We start from the raw sequence: 23699 nt of genomic DNA, 5'->3' as shown, positions 1-23699 counted from the left end.
CCCTCGGCTGCGTCTGGGTCAGGAGACAGACCTGTCTCTAGACCGGCTACCGAGCCACTCTCCTCGCCAGTACTTCTTCGCCTGGCTGCTGAAAAGGCGGATGTCTCCCCCCGTTCCTGACCGCCCTCTGTTAGCTCTTCCTCACTGTACAGTGGGGCTGAGCCCACAGCATGCGATACTTCGCTTGGTGAGGGAACAGCAAAGGACAGGGGCAGGTAGAGGACACGTGATTTCAGTGGGCTTGCTCCCGGGCCATGCCAACTAACGGTTGTGTCTGACGTACACACCGACCGTTGGCTGTAGGTGTCAGAGGTGACCTGGGAAGAGGAAGACGACCGAGCCAACCAATCGATGACGGCAGGGTTGTCGGTGGAGACACGACCGCTGGATGACACCGGGAGCACTGGCCTCTGGCTGCGACTAGTGCTGCCTCGACCCCTTCCTCTGCTGCCACGTCTGCTCGCTCCTAAAACATTGCCTCCTCTGCCACTCCTCTGCATGTTGTCTGATATACTCTTTAATTCAACGATTCTGTGTCCCTGAGTAACAATTCTGTGTCTGTCCCTGAGTAACAATTCTGTGTCTGTCCCTGAGTAACAATTATGTGGCCCTGAGTAACAATTCTGTGTCCCTCAGTAACAATTCTGTGTCCGAGTAACGTTTCTGTGGCCCTAAGTAACGGTTCTGTGGCCCTCAGTAACAATTCTGTGTCCCTCAGTAACAATTCTGTGTCTGTCCCTGAGTAACAATTCTGTGTCCCTAAGTAACGTTTCTGTGGCCCTAAGTAACGGTTCTGTGGCCCTCAGTAACAATTCTGTGTCCCTGAGTAACGTTTCTGTGGCCCTAAGTAACGGTTCTGTGTCCCTCAGTAACAATTCTGTGTCCCTGAGTAACAATTCTGTGTCTGTCCCTGAGTAACAATTATGTGGCCCTAAGTAACGGTTCTGTGGCCCTCAGTAACAATTCTGTGTCCCGGAGTAACAATTCTGTGTCTGTCCCTGAGTAACAATTCTGTGTCCCTAAGTAACATTTCTGTGGCCCTAAGTAACGGTTCTGTGGCCCTCAGTAACAATTCTGTGTCCCTGAGTAACGTTTCTGTGGCCCTAAGTAACGGTTCTGTGGCCCTCAGTAGCAATTCTGTGTCCCTCAGTAACAATTCTGTGTCTGTCCCTGAGTAACAATTCTGTGGCCCTAAGTAACGTTTCTGTGGCCCTAAGTAACGGTTCTGTGGCCCTCAGTAACAATTCTGTGTCCGAGTAACGTTTCTGTGGCCATAAGTAACGGTTCTGTGGCCCTCAGTAATAATTCTGTGTCCCGGAGTAACAATTCTGTGTCTGTCCCTGAGTAACAATTCTGTGTCCCTAAGTAACGTTTCTGTGGCCCTAAGTAACGGTTCTGTGGCCCTCAGTAACAATTCTGTGTCCCTGAGTAATGTTTCTGTGGCCCTAAGTAACGGTTCTGTGTCCCTCAGTAACAATTCTGTGTCCCTGAGTAACAATTCTGTGTCTGTCCCTGAGTAACAATTCTGTGGCCCTAAGTAACGGTTCTGTGTCCCTCAGTAACAATTCTGTGTCCCGGAGTAACAATTCTGTGTCTGTCCCTGAGTAACAATTCTGTGTCCCTAAGTAACGTTTCTGTGGCCCTAAGTAACGGTTCTGTGGCCCTCAGTAACAATTCTGTGTCCCTGAGTAACGTTTCTGTGGCCCTAAGTAACGGTTCTGTGTCCCTCAGTAACAATTCTGTGTCCCGGAGTAACAATTCTGTGTCTGTCCCTGAGTAACAATTCTGTGTCCTTAAGTAACGTTTCTGTGGCCCTCAGTAACAATTCTGTGTCCCTGAGTAACGTTTCTGTGGCCCTAAGTAACGGTTCTGTGGCCCTCAGTAACAATTCTGTGTCCCTCAGTAACAATTCTGTGTCTGTCCCTGAGTAACAATTCTGTGGCCCTAAGTAACGTTTCTGTGGCCCTAAGTAACGGTTCTGTGGCCCTCAGTAACAATTCTGTGTCCCTGAGTAACGTTTCTGTGGCCCTAAGTAACGGTTCTGTGGCCCTCAGTAACAATTCTGTGTCCCTCAGTAACAATTCTGTGTCTGTCCCTGAGTAACAATTCTGTGGCCCTAAGTAACGTTTCTGTGGCCCTAAGTAACGGTTCTGTGGCCCTCAGTAACAATTCTGTGTCCCTGAGTAACGTTTCTGTGGCCCTAAGTAACGTTTCTGTGGCCCTAAGTAACGGTTCTGTGGCCCTCAGTAACAATTCTGTGTCCCTCAGTAACAATTCTGTGTCTGTCCCTGAGTAACAATTCTGTGGCCCTAAGTAACGTTTCTGTGGCCCTAAGTAACGGTTCTGTGGCCCTCAGTAACAATTCTGTGTCCCTGAGTAACGTTTCTGTGGCCCTAAGTAACGTTTCTGTGGCCCTAAGTAACGGTTCTGTGGCCCTCAGTAACAATTCTGTGTCCCTCAGTAACAATTCTGTGTCTGTCCCTGAGTAACAATTCTGTGGCCCTAAGTAACGTTTCTGTGGCCCTAAGTAACGGTTCTGTGGCCCTCAGTAACAATTCTGTGTCCCTGAGTAACGTTTCTGTGGCCCTAAGTAACGGTTCTGTGGCCCTCAGTAACAATTCTGTGTCCCTCAGTAACAATTCTGTGTCTGTCCCTGAGTAACAATTCTGTGGCCCTAAGTAACGTTTCTGTGGCCCTAAGTAACGGTTCTGTGGCCCTCAGTAACAATTCTGTGTCCCTAAGTAACGTTTCTGTGGCCCTAAGTAACGATTCTCTGTCCCTAAGTAACGTTTCTTTGGCCCTAAGTAACTTTTCTCTGTCCCTAAATAACGTTTCTGTGGCCCTAAGTAACGTTTCTCTGTCCCTAAGTAACGTTTCTGTGGCCCTAAGTAACGTTTCTCTGTCCCTAAGTAACGTTTCTGTGGCCCTAAGTAACGTTTCTCTGTCCCTAAGTAACGTTTCTGTGGCCCTAAGTAACGTTTCTCTGTCCCTAAGTAACGTTTCTGTGGCCCTAAGTAACGTTTCTCTGTCCCTAAGTAACGTTTCTCTGTCCCTAAGTAACGTTTCTGTGGCCCTAACTCTCTCCCTAATACAGAGCGGTCTGCCTCTCTTGAATGACTGGAGGCAAATGGAGAATTCTAAAATGGCCGCCATTTATAGCTCGACCATTACACAGTGCTGGCTGGCTGGCTGCTGATTGGCTAATGCGATCACATGTCATTAATGAATGCATTATGGGTCAGCGCGCCTTGTCTGCGCGCCTTCCCAGACATCCCCGCTCCGTAGCCGCACATGTCGCCGCCATTTTAGGAAAAATTTCGATTTGCGCATCCGAAGTATGCTAATTTTCGGATTCGGCGCGAATCGAAATTTTTCCAATATTCGAAACGAATTCCACTTCGCCTACTTCGATTCGCTCATCTCTACTTCTGACTTTACACCCCCTGTAATCACACTCCTCCTACTCCGTCTTATTCCACATTTCTTAGGCATAGCCCACCGATCTGGTCATCCCTGCTGTCGCTGGATACCTGCATTCCTTACAAGGGTTTATATTCTTCACCAGTGTACTCTGTATACCGGGCTGTATACCACAACATCCTGACCATTGTACTATGCATGCTGGGCAGTATATGACATACTCCTGACCACTGCACAATATATACAGGGCAGTATATGACATACTCCTGACCACTGCGCTCTATACACAGGCCTAAGATGTACTCCTGACCACTGCGCTCTGTACACAGGACTAAGATATAATCCTGACCAGTGCGCTCTGTACACAGGCCTAAGATATACTCCTGACCACTGCACTCTGTACACAGGGCTGTATATGACATACTCCTGACCAATGCACTCTGTACACAGGCCTAAGATATACTCCTGACCACTGCACTCTGTACACAGGCCTAAGATATACTCCTGACCACTGCACTCTGTACACAGATATGTATATGATATACTCCTTACCAATGCACTCTACACAAAGCTGTATATGACATGTTCCTGACCACTGTGCTCTGTACACAGGCCTAAGATCTAACCCTGACCACTGCTGTCAGGGATCGCGGCGTCCTGTCGGCCGGCGCATGCGCGCTGGCGACGGCTCACGCCGGGACACAAGCACCAGGTCCCGGCGAGCCGCAGATGACAGGACGCCGCATATGCGCAGTGGGAGCCGCGGGCGCGCCTCGGGCAGCCAATGACAGCCCGGGGGCGCTTCCCGGGCGGCCAATGACAGTGCAGGGCACAATATTTAAAGATGCCCTGCACTGTCACTGATCGCCACAAGGTCTATCTGAGTTCCTGAGTCCTGTACCTGTGTTTTTGACCCTGATTAACCCTGACTACGCTGCCTTCTCCTGTATTTGACCCGGATTGTCCTGACTACTCTGCATTCTCCTGTATTTGACCCAGATTGTCCTGACTACTCTGCATTCTCCTGTGTTTGACCCGGATTGTTCCTGACTACTCTGCCTTCTCCCATCCTGACCCCCGGCTTGCTTGACCTATCTACGGACTGACTTATCCTGCTGACCCTGCGTGTGACCTGACGATTCTCCGCCTGCCGATTCTGTACCTCGCCTACCCCACGGGCCCACTACTCGTGATCCATCCTGCTAGGTCCTGCCGGCCTCCTCACATCTGGCTCTCCCGGTACCAATACATCCCCGGAGGTTCCCTCTGCCACTGGTGGGCCTGCTCAGAGGTCGTGACCTGGTCCTGGTCTGTTTCAAGTCCATCCCCACCATCAGGGGCCCTGGTGAAAGCACAGACCGGGACTTAGACTCCACGCTTTGGGTAGGTCTGTCAAGTGGGCAGCCAGAGGCACCACCTGGCGGATCCTAACAACTGCACTCTGTACACAGGCCTAAGATATACTCCTGACCACTGCACTCTGTACACAGAGCTGTATATGATATGCTCCTGACCACTGCACTCTGTATGATGGGCTGTATGTGAAATGTTCCTAACCACTGCACTCTTTTTGCTGAGGCTGTATAAGACACAATGTTACCCACTGTGCGCTGTACATCACATACTACATCTGCCTACTTCACTCTGTATATCATATACTCCTGACCACTACACTCTCTACTCTGGGATGTAAATCACATACTCCTGACCACTGCACTTTGTACTCTGGGATGTAAATCACATACTCCTGACCACTGCACTTTGTACTCTGGGATGTAAATCACATACTCCTGACCACTGCACTTTGTACTCTGGGATGTAAATCACATACTCCTGACCACTGCACTCTGTACTCTGGGATGTAAATCACATACTGCTGACCACTACATTCTGTACTCTGGGATGTAAATCACATACTCCTGACCACTACACTCTGTACTCTGGGATGTAAATCACATACTCCTGACCACTACACTCTGTACACTGGGATGTAAATCACATACTCCTGACCACTGCACTCTGTACTCTGGGATGTAAATCACATACTCCTGACCACTACACTCTGTACTCTGGGATGTAAATCACATACTCCTGACCACTACACTCTGTACTCGGAGATGGAAATCACATACTCCTGACCACTACACTCTGTACTCTGGGATGTAAATCACATACTCCTGACCACTGCACTCTGTACTCTGGGATGTAAATCACATACTCCTGACCACTATGTTCTGTACTCTGGGATGTAAATCACATACTCCTGACCACTACATTCTGTACTCTGGGATGTAAATCACATACTCCTGACCACTGCACTCTGGGATGTAAATCACATACTCCTGACCACTACACTCTGTACTCTGTGATGGAAATCACATCTCCTGACCACTACACTCTGTACTCTGGGATGTAAATCACATACTCCTGACCACTGCACTCTGTACTCTGGGATGGAAATCACATACTCCTGACCACTGCACTCTATACTCTGGGATGTAAATCACATACTCCTGACCACTACACTCTGTACTCTGGGATGTAAATCACATACTCCTGACCACTACACTCTGTACTCTGGGATGTAACTCCTGACCACTGCACGTTGTTTGCAGGGCTGTATGAAGTAGTCTCCTGACCCCTGCACTCTGGGCCATTATTCATGGTGAACCAGAAACTGGATGACCTGTAAAGGCTTGTAAAGTGTCTCCTGTGAGAAATGTTTGGGCCCCAGAGATCCCCATCATGGCCCCGACACACACAATTCTTTTCACTCAATAAATTCTTTATTATAGTTTTACTTCTAACAAGATTGTAATCATAGAATCAGGAAATAACAAATGAAGGAATCCGATTGGTCAGGGAGATCCCTTGTCTGGAATGTGGGGGCGGAGTCATTATTATTGGTGTACAATACAATACACAACGTGTTCCATTATTATAACAAAGTATTGTAGAAAAGATCCCAACATGTGACATGGCTGAATGAATGCTGGTCATATTAGTTCATCTATTCTCTAAGTGGGGCGGTATCTATTGGGCCAATCCCTTTTACAAACCACACATAATATCGCCCTTCAAAGTGAAAACAGAAACGATTTGCACAAAATCAAAGAGTAGAAATATTTTCTGGTGGATCCCCTCTACCCAGACCCCATATGTAGACATACAGTTGTGTCCAAAATTATTCAACCCCCAATGCTGTAAAGGGGTTTAGGGACTATAGTGTACATTTGGAATTGTATTCAGAATCAAATCCTACAAGGACGTTGTAACTACCCAAATGCAACTAAAATGACATCAATTGTTTATGTAATACAGTAGTAAATGGTTCTTATGTGGTTTCTTCATTGCCACAATTATTCAACCCCTTAAAGACTACCACTCTGAAGAACAGAGGTTCATACAGGTGCTTTCCATCAGGTATTGAAAACACCTGTGGATGTCACCGAGCAGCAATCAAGCATAATAAGCACCAATTAGGCAGCTTTAAAATGACTGTGATACTCAGCTCCTTCTAGACATTTACTGGTGTGGTTACAAACATGGTGAAGGCAAGAGAATGGTCCAGGAAGACAAGAGAAGAGGTGATTTCTCTTCACAGGAAGGGCAATGGCTATAAGAAGATTGCAAAGATGTTAAACATACCAAGAGACACCTTAGGAAGCATCATTCGCAAATTCAAGGCAAAGGGCACTGTTGAAACGCTACCTGGTCGTGGCAGAAAGAAGATGCTGACTTCGACTGCTGTGCGCTACCTGAAGCGTAGAGTGGAGAGAAGTCCCCGTGTGACTGCTGAGGAACTGAGAAAAGATTTGTCAGATGTGGGTACAGAAGTTTCAGCCCAGACAATAAGACGCACACTGCGTAATGAAGGCCTCCGTGCCAGAACTCCCAGGCGTACCCCCTTGCTGTCTCCAAAGAATAAGAAGAGTCGACTGCAGTATGCCAAAAGCCATGTGGACAAACCACAAAAGTTGTGGGATAGTGTTCTGTGGACTGATGAAACAAAATTAGAACTGTTTGGGCCCATGGATCAACGCTATGTTTGGAGGAGGAAGAACAAGGCCTATGATGAAAAGAACACCTTGCCTACTGTGAAGCATGGTGGAGGGTCAATCATGCTTTGGGGCTGTTTTGCTTCTGCAGGTACAGGGAAGCTTCAGCGTGTGCAAGGTACCATGAATTCTCTTCAGTACCAGGAGATATTGGATGGAAACGTGATGCAGTCCGTCACACACCTGAGGCTTGGGAGACGTTGGACCTTTCAACAGGACAATGATCCCAAGCATACCTCCAAGTCCACTAGAGCATGGTTGCAGAGGAAAGGCTGGAACATTTTGGAGTGGCCATCGCAGTCACCAGACTTAAATCCGATTGAGAACCTCTGGTGGGACTTAAAGAAAGCAGTTGCAGTGCGCAAGCCTAAGAATGTGACTGAACTGGAGGCCTTTGCCCATGAAGAATGGGCGAAGATACCCGTAGATCGCTGCAAGACACTTGTGTCAAGCTATGCTTCACGTTTAAAAGCTGTTATAACTGTAAAAGGATGCTGTACTAAGTACTAAGATTGAATGTCACTTGGGGGTTGAATAAAACTGATAATGCTGTGAGCACAGAAAAGACATTTGTGGTTATTTCATTATAACTGTTATGTTATATTTGTCTGACCTACAAGTGCCTCTTTAATGTAAATGTAAGCAAGATGACTGAATGATCAAAAGCAATGTCAAACTGGCCAAAACACTCAATTTCAGTGGGGGTTGAATAATTTTGGACACAACTGTAGAACAACAAGCTGTGTTCCCTCTCGTGCCGCACTCCTCCAACCACCCAAACCCACACAGAAGCCAAGGGAAATAATGAGAGGAAAGTTCCCCCCTAGTTTGGGGCGGAGTTCTCCTTCCCTCCTGTTGGGGGATGGGAGAAGGATGGACTGAAGACAGAGAGACGCTTTGGGGTCACCACTGTTCTGTAGAGCCTTGAAATGAAGGACATCAACTTCAGAAGTTCTTGTTGTCTGTGTAAAGTTCCCCGATAACGAGATCTGGGCTCTCCCGGCTTCTAGCTCTGTAACCCGCTATATCATTATCAGGAAACGCAACTCCGACACCCAAGAAGGGCTGAAGTTGTGTCCTTCATTTCCAGGATCTACTGACCACTCTGCACCCCGACATTTACTGCACTTCATCCATGTCTTTGGGGACCTCTCATCTCCTTATCAACTGTTTCTTCCATGATGAAGATCAGCCATGGAGTATATCTGAGGTGTATATCAGGGTGTGCTTCTTCCCCACATGAGAGCTGGGATGTCCAGCAACATTCATCTAGAAGACATTTCCCGCACTCAAGGCACTAATACACCTCCAGGGTTGTGTGGGACCCCTGATGTACAGGAAGACAGGACTTCAGTGAGGAACATTTCCCTCACTCAGGACAGGAAAGTGGATTCTGCCCCATGTGAGATCTCTGATGTTTGTAAAGATTAGACTTCCTTGTAAAACATTTCCCGCACTCAGGACAGGAATATGCCTTCTCCCCTGTGTGAGATCTCTGATGTGTGTATAGATGGGACTTCATTGAAAAACATTTCCCGCACTCAGGACAGGAATACGGCTTCTCCCCCGTGTGAGATCTCTGATGTGTGTAAAGACTGGACTTCAATGAAAAACATTTCCCGCACTCAGGACAGGAATACGGCTTCTCCCCCGTGTGAGATCTCTGATGTGTGTAAAGACTGGACTTCACTGAAAAACATTTCCCACACTCAGAACAGGAATACGGCTTCTCCCCCGTGTGAGATCTCTGATGTGTGCACAGATGGGTCTTCGTTGAAAAACATTTCCCGCACTCAGGACAGGAATACGGCTTTTCCCCTGTGTGAGATCTCTGATGTGTGTAAAGATTGGACTTCTCTGAAAAACATTTCCCGCACTCTAGACAGGAATACGGTTTCTCCCCTGTGTGAGATCTCTGATGTTTGTAAAGATTGGACTTCACTGAAAAACATTTCCCACACTCAGGACAGGAATACGGCTTCTCCTCCATGTGAGATCTTTTATGCCCATTAAGATGGGATTTAGAACTGAAACATTTCCCGCACTCAGGACAGGAATATGGCTTCTCCCCTGTGTGAGATCTTTTATGCACATTAAGATGGTATGTAGAATGGAACCTCTTCCCACACTCAGTACAGGAGAACCTCTTCCTTGTTGGAAAACAGGCTCTGTCCCGCACAGTCTGAGGTTCCTCAGGATACGAGGAATCCGATGGTCCATCTACACTGGGTGGTGCCGGATGGACATTGGAGGGAGCCGGGTTTTCTCCTGGACTATACTGTGTGATGTCCTCATCTTCTACTTTCCAGTCTGGAGACAAAGTGAGACAATCCTCGGAGGTTTTCCTCATCTCCCGGCCATGGACTAAAATACAAAGACAAAGAGGATTACTAGACAGGAGCTGATTGGTTCCCCCAAACCAGGACTCCGCCCACATCAGGCAGCTTGGTCTCTGAGGAGCTTACAATTCCACCCTCAAGGGAACTAGGAAATGGCTCCTCTGATCTCCTACCAGGTCATTTCTTTATTCATGGACCTTAGTCAGAGAGTGAGGAAACAACCAGAACTGTCTTTTATAGGAGGGACAGTGATGAGGGGATTATAGGACGAGGGTCCCCACCCCCTCTATCACTCATCACCATCTTCCCAACACAAGAAGTACTGCACTTCCTTATTTAGTCCATGATTTAGTCATGAAGAACAGCGGGGCTGAGCTCCACCAGAGGTCAGAGAGTGAGGATGGGGGGAGAACAACCAAGATGAAGATTGGACTGATCCTGAAGACCACCATCATTGGAGTATTGACTCCACCCTCATTATCACTTTCTGTTTAAGGGTCCAAAGTTGGAGGATGTTATCACATTATTATCACCAGGTAAAAGTCTGTGCTCCAATCACATCATCCGATATAAAATGTCCAGCTGGGAGGAAATGGGGGGAACAAAAGAGAATCCATATTATGTGTATATATAGCAGTGGGGGGAGGGGGGAGAGCAGAAGTCAGGACTATGGAATGTACAACATAGAGTATATAGTGCAGGGGTCAGGAGTATGTAATGTACAACATAGAGTATATAGTGCAGGGGTCAGGAGTATGTAATGTACAACATAGAATATATAGTGCAGGGGTCAGGAGGATGTAATGTACAACATAGAGTATATAGTGCAGGGGTCAGGAGTATGTAATGTACAACATAGAGTATATAGTGCAGGGGTCAGGAGTATGTAATGTACAATATAAATTATACAGTGTAAGGGTCAGGACTCATAATATTGGTATTCAGTAATCAGTGGAACATTAAATGTTTACTGTAGACAAGTTGCAGAGATCCCACACCGCTGCCTCCCATCTCCTGAGACTGCACTCAGTGACTTGTGTCTGAGACACTACAGACATATCCCTCCACCCGGCACAGCCAGCAGATAACAGAGCAAGGAACCCTGGGAGAAATGTTCTGTCAGAGATCTTACTAGACCCGGTGATGGGGCAGAAGACCCAAAGCACATACCCCAGGTGCCTAGGTCTAGTAACACTTATGGTGAAAATGAACATTTATCTGCCAGCTGAACCCCAGAACCTCCATAAATCCAGTCTAGATACATAAATTGTGTCTGCAGCACAGAGAAGGAAGATTATCCGAGAGAAATCCAGGAATACAGGACGGGGAACACAGCTCAGGAAAGTGACCAGGGGATTACAGGCTGATATCACCCAGTCCCCGCCCTACTCTGGACCAATCAGTGAGCAGTATGGGTGGAGGAATGGATTTAGTGTTCATGACCCACCTGTGCTGATCTCTGTAGGAGTGTCCTCCTCTATAAATGTCCCCGTTATTCCATCCTCCTCCATAGACTGCTGATCATCCCTCACATACGCCTCTTCTTCTTCTGCTTTCACCTCAAATTCTATATCGATTGGATCTCCACTCTAAATCAAGGAAATGAGAGAGAATATCATCTGTAAAAAAAAGCTCACATAAAAAAATCCACACATCATCTTTACAAGTCCATGTTCTAGATTCTCCATCCCACCAACCTTGTAATGGTGAGGGATGGTGTGACCTTCCTGTGTGGAATCCCGGGAATACAGAGGACGGGGACATCTCTCTGGGGGGTTCCTGGTATTAGGTGGCTCCATCATATCCTTGTGTCCTTCTGAAAACTCCTCCATCACTCCATACTCCTCATCCTCCTCTTTATACTCTTCTTTAACATCAATATTATCATCCTCGAGGATTCCACTCTGAAAGATATAATAAAACATTCATTGTAACAAACATGCTGTGTATAAATCACAACTACCAATAATTGTCATCATCTACCTGATGATGGTGAGGGATGGTGTGACCTTCCTGTGTGGAATCCCGGGAATACAGAGGACGGGGACATCTCTCTGGGGGGTTCCTGCAGCTGGATGACTCCACCATGGTGTCCTGGTACAGATCTTTGTGTTCTTTTAGAAGCTCTGACTCCTCCATCACCCCATCCTCATCCTCCTCCTCTTTTATCTCTTCTTTAACCTCAACTTTAGGATCTCTCAGGTTTCCACTCTGAATATATAATAAAAATGACATCAATGGTAACAATGCAGATAATGTACAGATCCTAATGATACTATCAGTGATTGTTCCTCATCTACCTGATGATGGTGAGGGATGGTGTGACCTTCCTGTGTGGAATCCCGGGAATACAGAGGACGGGGACATCTCTCTGGTGGGTTCCCATGACTGGATCCATCTGTAGGAAACACACACACTGACTGAATCCATTGTTTCTATGTGTTTATCAGATGATGGGGGATCTAGGTGGATCCTCCGTACTGCTCTCTCCTTTACAATAAAGTCTCCTCTTACCCGGTGATGTGAGGGGCGGCTGATTGTCCATCATGACGTCCTTGTAGAGATCCTTGTGTCCTTCTAAATACTCCCACTCCTCCATGGAGAAATAGACAGTGACACCCTGACACCTTATAGGAACCTGACACACACAATGATACAGTCACCATCCAGACACATCCCTTGTCTGTTACTGGAGAATGTCCCAGAATTCCCGGCACCGCTCACCTCTCCTGTCAGCAGCTCCATCATCTTCTTGGTGACTTCTAGAATCTTCTGCATGTTGTGTCTCTCAGGGTTTAGGGAGCAACATGGAGGCACTGTGATGGTCATATGATCACCTGACTTCAGAAGAGGAAATCTCTGTATTGAGGAACCAATAGGAATATCATGTTAGACTCCCAGAATCCTCCTCACCTCTCCGGTCAGGTCTGTGTTATTAATAGAGATGAGAGTGATGTCATGTGACCTCCCAGAATCCTCCTCACCTCTCCAGTCAGGTCTGTGTTTTATTAATAGATATGAATGATGTCATGTGACCTCCCAGAATCCTCCTCACCTCTCCGGTCAGGTCTGTTTTATTAATAGAGATAAGAGTGATGTCATGTGACCTCCCAGAATCCTCCTCACCTCTCCGGTCAGGTCTGTGTTTTATTAATAGAGATAAGAGTGATGTCATGTGACCTCCCAGAATCCTCCTCACCTCTCCGGTCAGCAGGTAGATGATCTCCAGGGTGAGGTTTAGTATCTTCTCAGTCATGTGACTCCGGTCCTCCTCCATCCTCATTGGTGCCATCATGTGATCTATACAGGTCTCCTTGTAGACGGATAACTTTGGGAAATGAAAGTAAGAATGATTTGGATGGTATTGGTCACACAATAATAGGATGTGGATGTGAGGGGGGAATAGGAGGGTTGCTGGACATTGAAGAACTACTCCCCCCATGGGAAGACATTTTGTTTGGACTGTTTAGTGTTTACTACAATTTTGGGGTCCGGGGCCCCTTTTCTCTGTTGGGTTTGTTTGGTCTCTGAACTGGTTTTGATGAGTATTAGATCTGCAGACAAGGAATGATAAATCTGATCCTTCCTATGACTAGTTTGCTCTGAGGCAGTGCTGTGAGGTCAATGTCGGCTCATCATCCAGGGATGGTCACTTTACATCACCTGACGCCCGGGATATGTAGTTCTGGGGGCCGGGCAAGTATTGTGTTTAATCTTTATCCCTGCTGAGGGCAAGCCGCAGGGCTCTCCTTTCAGGTGCTAGCCTCTGCCACCCCGTGTGTGTGAACCTCTCCTGTACCTACTATGCTTCCCCGGCTCTGCTTGCCCATCTGTGGGCCCGGGTCAGCGGGTGCCGGAGGGTAGAGGGGATGGAGGAGAGCGGACACGTTCACTCCTTTCTTGTCCTGACCCAGAACCGACGTTATGACAGATTTCCCGACCATCGAGGCCGGCAAAGAATGTAATGCAGTGCGATGTGCTCTACATTACATCCAATGGAGTACAGGGGAGACATTGGGGGTCTTTTAGACCCTGGATGTCTCAATAAAGAGAACCTGTCATCAAAAGTCATCTCATAGAGGACTTTGTCCCCTTAAGTAAAAATGTTTTTTAATTGTAAACAATTAAAGTTACACCCAAGTATATAACTCCTCCCCTTAAAAAATGTTGAGGCTCCCCACCCCCACATATATGCACGCCCAAACATAAGAGCACACGCTGGAGCGCCTACACGTGATAACATTGATTGTGATACACGTTACATATCGCCGGTCACACCAGAATGAGAGGATAATTCTAGGAGCAGACCTCCTCCGTACTCTATACTGATGACCTAGAAGGGGCTATAAATGTGTCACCTATAGATAATACCGGGGACTAAAGGTTGTCACCATTTCAGCACACACAACTTAAGGTTTGACATGTTGGATATCTATTTACTCGCTGCAACCTCGGCTTTTATATTTTTACAGATAAATGGGTCATTTATTGCTTTTTTGTGCCCTGAAATCAGCTTAAGTGTATTTTTTAATTAAATTTGGCATTTCCTAGACTTTGTGATAATATTTTGTGACATAAAAAATTAGAACTACCGCTATTTTATTCTCTAAAGTCTCTACTTTCAGAAAATCAATATTTTGGGGGTTTTGTGTCATCTTCAGGATAAATAATTTTTTAAATGTGCAAAAAATGGCTCTGGGAGTGAAAGGGAGAAAGGATAAGCAGGCTGAGGAGCAGCCAATCGGTTCTCATTACACTGCAAGGTCTCTCCCCTCCCTGCTAGTCCCCGGGTGCGGTGCTGGAGACAGGCGGGGGAGGGGAGGAGGAGATAAACAGAACAATGTTACACATATTACACATTTAAGTTGCTATAAAGCCCCTTTCATTTTTTTAAAGCCACAAACATTCCTAAAAGAGCCTCAGATTTATATACATTTGTTGTAAATAGGAAATAACATCTTATTACCTCCTCTGCTGCCACTTCCACCAACGTCTCTAATATACTTCTTCCTGCCTCACCTCTCATCTGGAACTTCCTGTCTGTGCCTGACATCACTTCCTGTCTGTCCCTGACATCACTTCCTGTCTGTACCTGACATCACTTCCTGTCTGCATTCCATAGAGACTTCCTGTGTGAGTATAGGTGAGATCCCCACCTTGTGGAGTTCAGAGGAACTGCAGCCCCGAGATCCATCCCATAATCCCCCTCCCTGTATAATATGTACCTTACAGGGATACTACGGGAGATGAAACATTACTGAATAAAGGAAGAAGAAATAAATGTAACTCTTATGTAACCAACTGTTCAACAAACATCTCTTATTACATATAGAAAAGTCTTACAAACACAGAACACAAAATACAAATGTATAGCTAATGAGAGCGATCCCGCCAAACCTGATCCTTCTGGGGGGGACAATGCAAAAATATATATCAATCCACTCATAATGACATCATCTTCTGGGAGTGTCTGCACATCCATCCATTTCATACACATTTCATTGTCTCAGCAGATCTCCTGCAGCCTATTAGCACCCATTTCCCTCTCTATGTCTCAGCAGATCTCCTGCAGCCTATTAGCTCCCATTTCCCTCTCTATGTCTCAGCGGATCTCCTGCAGCCTATTAGCTCCCATTTCCCTTTCTATGTCTCAGCAGATCTCCTGCAGCCTATTAGCTCCCATTTCCCTCTATGTCTCAGTGGATCTCCTGCAGCCTATTAGCACCCATTTCCCTCTATGTCTCAGCGGATCTCCTGCAGCCTATTAGCACCCGTTTCCCTTTCTACGTCTCAGCGGATCTCCTGCAGCCTATTAGCACCCGTTTCCCTCTACGTCTCAGCGGATCTCCTGCAGCCTATTAGCAACCATTTCCCTCTCTATGTCTCAGCAGATCTCTTGCAGCCTATTAGCACCCATTTCCCTCTCTATGTCTCAGCAGATCTCCTGCAGCCTGACTGCTCGGGGGAGGGATTTTGGCCCCTTTGATTTTGCAGTAAATGTGATTGCATTAGTCCCGTTGATTTTCGTATTTCCATGTAATAAAAGGTGTCACATGATGTCGGGTTCCCCTTTCTCTCCTCCCTGAGTGTGTATTTAGAGGCGGAGCTCCTGCTGGAATGGCGGTCGGAGGCGGAGTCTAGGAGGGAGACTGACAGAACCCGCAGCAGACTTGCAGGAGTGAGCGAGGAGGATCCGGTTCCTTTACCATCGGAGATGAGGAGAGTGTGAAGGATGTTTGTGACTCTGGGAGCTGAAAAGCTGGGAGTCCTATTGGTGTGGTGAGGGGGAAGCACTACTAGGGGGCGCCCTCACCATCCCGTGTACAAGAGGTGGAAGAAGGCGGGGCTACACTACAGCCCACACAGTTTGGAGGGCGGAGCACTTTCACACCTTATCAACTTTTCACTGATTGGTGGATTTTTGGAGTAAAATAAGTGGATTGAAGTAGATGCAAAGTGGAAGCGGTGGACTTGCAGAGAACACTATACTGAGCACACAATATTGTCTGTCTCCATGGATTTGCACAGGATTTGAGATGATTTCCTATAGCAGCAAATCTGATGAGATGAATGAAGTGGGTGTAAAGTGGAAGCAGTGGATGTGCAGGGAGCAGCATCTTGAGCACAAAGCACTTTATGTTGTGGATGGATTTGCACACGGTTCAGTTTCCTTCATTTATTGATAAACCCCATAAGACCAATGAAGTGGGTGTAAAGTGGAAGCAGTGGATGTGCAGAGAATAGGATTTGGAGCCCCGAGCTCTTTATCTCTGAATGTCTCCACATATTTGTAGTGTATTTGTGATGATTTCTGTGCACACACAATAGGACAGCGCTGTGACACATAATGCTCTTCTAGATGACAGGGAATCCTTCCCTTTGTTACAGCAGCAGTCCGCTAGAAGGTTTTTGTAGGTTTGGAGTTGTTACACATAGCGCAGGTTTTATCCATTTATAGTGATGACATCATTGCCCAAATCTGGGGGTCACCAGCCATTTCCACCCTTTACTCCCAGCTGGGGGGCTTTGTATCCATATACCAGATGTTCTACAGGACTAAATCTGCAATCAATGTTACTGCAAAATCAAAGGGGCCAAAACCCCTCCCCCGAGCAGTCATATATTTCTGTCCCCCTTGGTGGGAGTGGAGGTGACCCCTCTATAAGGATCTACAGTCCATACACACCCAGCACAAGGCCGGGGTCACACTACCAGACGCTTCTCGGGGCTGCAGTTCCTCTGAGCTCCACAAGGTGGGGATCTCACTTCTACCCAGACAGGAAGTCTCTATGGAAGACAGGAAGTGATGTCAGGTACAGACAGGAAGTGATGTCAGGTACAGACAGGACATTCCATGTGGTACAAGGTGACCTTACTGCATCTGGCAGCAGAGGAGGTAATATGTTGATTAACCCCTTCAGGGGGATGAGTTGATAATTATTATTATTATACAGTATTTATAAAGCGCCAATAGTTCGCTCAGCGCTGTACATTACAAAGGGGGACAGAACATGTGACAGAACAATACCAATACAATGCAAAACATGAGGGGATCGAGGGCCCTGCTCTTTCGAGCTTACAATCTAGGAGGGAGGGGATGGTGGCACAGGAGGAGATAGCTGTGGGGGATGGAGTGGTAGGAGGAGTGGAGGACGTCGGCAAGTTAGCAGGGGGTGGGGTAGGCTTCCCTGAAGAGGTGGGTTTTCAGGGTGCGTCTAAAGGAGAGGAGAGTAGGTGATAATCTGATGGGCTGGGGCAGGGAGTTCCAGAGGATGGGTGACACCCTGGAGAAGTCCTGGAGGCGGGCATGGGAGGAGACCAGGGAACTAGAGAGAAGGAGGTCTTGTGAGGAGCGGAGTGTGCGTGCTGGGTGGTACTTGGATAATAGATCAGTGATGTCGACGGGAACCGGTGGGCGGAGCCTGACTATGGTGGCAGCGTAGAGCTCGTGGTAGGAGTTCTTGCACGAGGCTCCTCTGACCGACCCCCCCTTGGCCCCAAATCCCGCTAGATGTATGGAGCTCCAGAAGGCTGAGACTTACCTCGGCCTGGCGGGCTCCCTCGGATGAGCGGCGGCCTGCGGGAGGGAGAGCCGGGGAGCTGGAGAGCAGCGGTGAGAGGCTGGGGCGGTGAGCCTGGTTGCCGGGAGATTAGGAGGCGTGGCCAGGACACGTGGTCAGCCGCGGTGCATCCCTGGGAGGCGAGGAAGCCGGCCGGCGGCTGACAGGGAGCAGAAGAGATACCGATCTGTCGGACGGCCAGCTATCTCGGAGCCCTGTCGTGGCGCTGGCAGGGAAGAACAGCCTGGTCCAAGGAAGGAGAGAGTGGAGGAAAGTCCTGGAGGGTCCCCCTGAGAGGAGGTGGAGAGGAGCTGACCTGCTGAAAGAACTGGAGGAGGGAGCCTGGAGCCGTCTCACGAGAAGAAAAGTGCAAGGAGGGTGAGTGAGTCTGGCTGTGGCTTCACACATAAAATCTGTATAGAGTCGGTGGGGAAACAGAGAGTGAGAGAAAAGGGGGGACCCCCAGAGAATATAAACAAAGAGAAGAACGTAACGTGTAGGAAAAAGTCTAAAGAAAAGTGAATGGACAGGGCTGGGACTTGCATATCATATAAACGGCTTCTTCTTAACACAAGTCTCTAGAGAAAAATAAAAGATACAGAAGAAATGAAAAATAAAAGTGCAAAAGGAACCGGGCCTAAAGGGACCCAAACAGGTACAAATAAAAAATATACATCCCAGGGAAACGTGACCCCAGAAAGGCCACAGGGTAGAAATGATAAAGGAGAATTAGACCTAAGTCTGCAAAATAGCCCTAGACAGTTAATGGATTTGGATATCAGTAATCAACAAATATCAGAGTTGGAAAAAGATCCACAAATTCCAAATAAAAAAGAGATGACAGAAATGTTTAAAGAATTGGAGAGAACAAGAAAGCAAAAAATGGTAAATATTTGGAATGACTTGGGGCAGTTGTTGCTAAGAGTGGAAGAAATAGAGCAGAAAGTTAAAAATCAGACCCAGATTATCTCCGAATTAGAAAAGAAGATAATTAATATGGAAAAAGTTCAGGAAAAATTGCAGTATAAGGCGGAAATCCAAGAGAATAGAGAAAGAAGGAGAAACACAAGGATAAGAGGGGTTCTGGAAAGCCTAAAAGGAGAAATACTGGATGAGGCGGTTTGCAAAATACTGAACTTTATAATGGAAACTCTGATATGGAAAGGACTAATATAGAAGGAATCTCTAGAAATGGGAAACCCCAGCGGAACCATGAGAAGGACAGGCCGAGAGATATACTGGGTAAATTTTATGAACTTCAGCAAAGGGAAAGAATCTGGAGGAAAACTAAGGGAAAACCAGTAATAAAATATGGAGAAATGGATATCCAGATATATGCAGACTTGTCACCGGAGACTCTCCGGAGGAGGAGAGCTCTGAGGCCTTTGTTGGAACAGATGAAAAAACAGAAGGTGCAATATAGATGGGGGTTACCGGAGTGCTTAATAGGATGGAAGAATGGAATAACAGCCTATTTGAGGTTCCCAGAGGACTTGAGAAACTTTTGTGACAGACTTGAACTACAAAGAACTGAAATCAGTGGTTGGGAAGAAGAATCTGGGGGAATTAGATTAAAAAGAAGGGAGGACTGGCGACTGGTGGGGGGGGGGGGGGGGGTGAGGTAGGGCGGGGAGGAGGAGGAAAAGGGAGAGAGATTTTATTTTTTTTATTTATTTTTTTATCCTTCCTTTCTCCCCCTCCTCCGCCTTCTCTTCCCTCACACCTCCAACTTAATTCCTTTTCTGAGAAGTATATGTAGAAGGGGGGTCAATGGGGGTTCGGATAGAGGGGAAGTCGTCCATGGGAGGAGTGTACCCTAAGGATCAAATCAAAGGTGGATATTATCTCCACAAATGATTGTTAGGCAAATCGAAGGCCTAAAAAGAGGGAGGAGGGAGGGAGTGGTGGGGAGGAGAATGGGGAGGGACAGGGTTGGAGGGGAGAGGGAGGAAAGGGACCGAGGGGACCACTGGGAGAGGGGGTGAGGGATAAGGGGAGGGAAAAGTGCAGTGGGATAATAACTCTCTATAAGAACAAGAAAGAGGAAGGGAAGGAGGAAGAAGGAGTCAAGAGGAGAAGAGTAAGATGGAAGAAATCCAATTTATAACCTACAACGTAAAAGGGTTAGGCTGTCCAGGGAAGAGATTCAAGCTATTTAAAGAATTACAACACAGAACATCTTCAGTGGTATTTCTGCAAGAAACACACTTAGAGATGGAGTCAAAGGTTAGATTGAAGACTAGATATTTTCCAACATGGTTTTATGCGGACTCACCAACTAAAAGAGCAAAAGGAGTTGCTATAGGTTTCGCAAAGAATATAAGGTTTGAGGTGGAGGAGAGATTAACGGATCTGGAGGGAAGGTTTTTATTTTTGAGAGGTAAATTACAGGGAACTGAGTGTACAATAGCAAACATATACTGTCCAAATAAGAGGCCGGAGATGTTTTTGAGAGAAGTGTTGAAGAGATTGATGGACTTTAAAAGGGGGTGTATGATATTAGCGGGAGACTTTAACATCTGCATGGACCCGCGGATGGACACCACTTCCTGTGTGAGGAGGGAGGAGAGCAGGTCCTTGAGAATGTTAAAGAAACTGATGCATGAGTGTCAACTGGTGGACATATGGAGAATTAGGAATATGAAGGAGAGAGATTATACTTTCTTTTCACATGTACATGAGACTTATTCTAGACTGGATTACATATTTCTAGAACATCGAATGATAGAGTTGGTGGTGGAAGTAAAAATTGGAGGAAGTACCCTGTCAGATCATGCCCCAGTTGCAATGAAGTCAAGATGGGGTAGAGAGGAGAGAGAAGGGTATGTTTGGCGGATGAATGAGGCACTTCTCATGGATGAAGAGATCGGCCAAAGAATTGAGAGAAAAATTAAATGGTTTTTTGAAGAGAATGAAACAGGATGTGTTGGTTGCAACAATATGGGAAGCACATAAAGCCTACATTAGAGGTCTACTCATTGCAATTGGGGCAAAAAAGAAAGGAGAGAAAAGGTCAATAGATTGTTAAATGAAATATATGATCTTGAACAGGTGCATAAAAGAGAAAGATCTAAGGAGATAATGCAGAAGATAATAAAGAACTAGAGAATGTAATGAAGGAGGAAAAAAGAAGAGTCTTTAACAAAATAATAAGTGAAAGGTATAGATGGGGAGATAGGCCAGGAAAGTATTTAATGAGAACTTTAAGAAAGAAGAAAAATAGAAATTATATTGAGAAAATAAGAAATCCTAAGGGGGAATTTGTACACTCAACCAAGGATATTGCTAGAATATTTAAAGAGTATTATAATGAGCTGTATAATATCACACCTCAGGATATGTTAAATAAAACGGAAATAGTAAATAGAGGGAAAAGAAGGACATACCTTGAGGAGGCAGGCCTACCGGAATTAAGTGAAACACAATTGAACTCTTTAGATGCAGAAATAACTTCAGAGGAAATAAAAATAGCGTTATAAAGCATGGCGGGGGGGGGGGGGGGGAAAGGTCTGGGTCCGGATGGGTATATGGTTAAATACTATAAAAAATATAAAGAGCTTTTGATACCCAAGCTGAAGATTTATATGAATGCTTTGGGAAATGGGTTGGAGATAAGGGGAGAATCCTTACAGGCTAATATAGTATTGATACAGAAGGAAGATAAAGACCCCTCACAATGTGCGAGCTATAGACCAATAGCGCTGCTGAATGTAGACACTAAAATATATGCAAAGGTCTTGGCAAACAGACTGAAAGATCTGATGCCGGAGTGGATACATGGAGATCAGGTGGGGTTTGTCCCAGGAAGAGAAGGCAGAGATAACGCTTTGAGATCACTGTTGCTTATACAGGAAGGCAAAAAAAGGAAAACCCCAATGATACTGATGTCGATAGATGCTGAGAAAGCATTTGACAGAGTAAGTTGGGGTTTTATGATGGACACCCTGGAAGCGTTGGAAATGGGAGATAGAATGAGAGGGTGGATTGGACAGTTATACAGAGGGCCTATCGCTGCCATAATGGTAAATGGAGGAAGATCGGAGCACTTTAAGATGTCAAACGGTACAAGACAGGGATGTCCATTATCCCCACTGTTATATGTACTATCACTGGAGCCTTTACTGTCCACGATTAGGAAGAACATAGACATAAAAGGAATAAAGATAGGAGACAGAGAACATAAGGTAGCTGCTTATGCGGACGATCTGATGTTTTATGTTGGAAACCCCAGAACATCACTTCCAAATTTAATGAAAGCATTGAGGGAGTATGGGAAACTGTCAAATTTGAGAATTAACCCGACAAAGACCGAAATCTTAAATATAAACATTTCTTTGAGAGTCTTCCAAAGCCTATAAGAACTAGAAAAGAGTGGAATCCATTTGAGAGAATATTCGAGACACGGGGAAATGGTAGACACGGAACTGCAAAAATACACAAGATATTAATGGAACTTGACACTGACTCAAAATTAACGCACATAGAGATATGGGAAAGAGATATGGGAAGAGAAATAGAGGAGGAGGAGCAGAGGAAAATGCTCACATTAATTCACAAAAATACTAGTATGAGGGAAGTAGAAATAAATGATAAGTGTTTGAATAGATGGCACATTACCCCTAATGTGGAGCACAAGATGAATATGGAAATTTCACGGATGTGTTGGAGAGGCTGTGGAGAGGTGGGCACGTGGTACCGTATGTGGTGGGAGTGTTCAGAAATACAGGTGTTTTGGCGGAGGATAGTTCATTTGATAGGGAAAATCACTAAAATCAATATAGGATTAGATGCAGAATTATGTCTCCTCCATATCTCAGAACTCCCAGTGAAAGCATACAAGAGTTCGGGGATATGGCACTATTTGACTGCAGCAAAGAGCCTGATACCTAGGTTTTGGAAAAAATGAGAGGTGCCAACTGAGGAGGAATGGATGGGCAGAATAAATCAGATCTGTGGGACAGAAAAACTGTATTATATGCATGAGGACAAGTTCGAGATGTATAATCTAAAATGGAAAGGTTGGGAAGAGTATAGAGAAAAGGTGAAATATATGAAGATATAATATCCCTGGAATTGGATTTAGAAATAATAGAAATACATAGAGTAAAGGAGAGAAGAGAAAATGTAAAGCGTGGGAGGGAGAGGGGGGGTGGGGAGGGGATAGGGGGATTGGGGTGGGGGGGTATGGGAGGGGGGGAAGGGAAGAGGGCGAAGCTATAAATAAATAACGTAAGGTGGAAGATACTGTTTTGATAATTATTTTAATAGAAATGTCAAAGTGATTTGTATTTGAACTGAACAAAATTAATAAATATTTATAAAAAAAAAAGATCAGTGATGTAGTTCGGGGCAGTATGGTGGACAGCTTTGTGCGTCAGTGTTAGGATTTTGAATTTGATCCGTTGCGCAATCGGAAGCCAGTGGAGGGGTTGGCAGAGGGGGGTGGAGGACACTGAATGGAGGCCAGTGGAGAGATTGGCAGAGGGGGGTGGCGGAGACGGAGCGGTTGGAAAGGTGAATGAGTCTGGCAGCCGTATTCAGGATGGACTGAAGCGGGGATAGCCAGCGGCGAGGCAGGCCAGTGAGGAGGGAGTTGCAGTAGTCGAGTCGTGATATGATGAGGGAGTGGATGAGCTGTTTAGTGGTTTCTGGGGTTAGGAACGTGCGGATTTTGGTGATGTTGCGGAGGTGGAGTCTGCATGAGTTTGTTAAAGATTGGACTTGGGGCTGGAAGGATAGGTTGGAGTCCAGAATGACACCAAGTACTCTGGCCTTCGGGGCGGGTTTGATGGTGGCATTGTTGGATGTGATGAAGAAGTCAA

The 23699-nt window shown here is 46.2% G+C and overlaps 1 protein-coding gene across 1 annotated transcript in view; it reads right to left on the bottom strand.

The window, feature by feature from the left end:
* Positions 1-23699, bottom strand: part of LOC149468122 (uncharacterized) — a 162572-nt gene that overhangs the window by 66168 nt on the left and 72705 nt on the right. The window contains exon 4 of the mRNA XM_089670678.1: positions 8953-9414. Within this exon, the coding sequence (XP_089526804.1) occupies positions 8953-9414 (462 nt within the window). The remainder of the gene's footprint in view (positions 1-8952; positions 9415-23699) is intronic.

This window comes from Staurois parvus, unplaced genomic scaffold, assembly GCF_062004578.1.
Source record: "Staurois parvus isolate SC_StPar_1 unplaced genomic scaffold, SC_StPar_1.0 ptg000092l, whole genome shotgun sequence".
In the NCBI taxonomy this organism is placed as follows: Eukaryota; Metazoa; Chordata; class Amphibia; order Anura; family Ranidae; genus Staurois; species Staurois parvus.
Note: the sequence above shows the minus strand (reverse complement) of the source record. Positions and strands in the feature narration are given on the sequence as shown.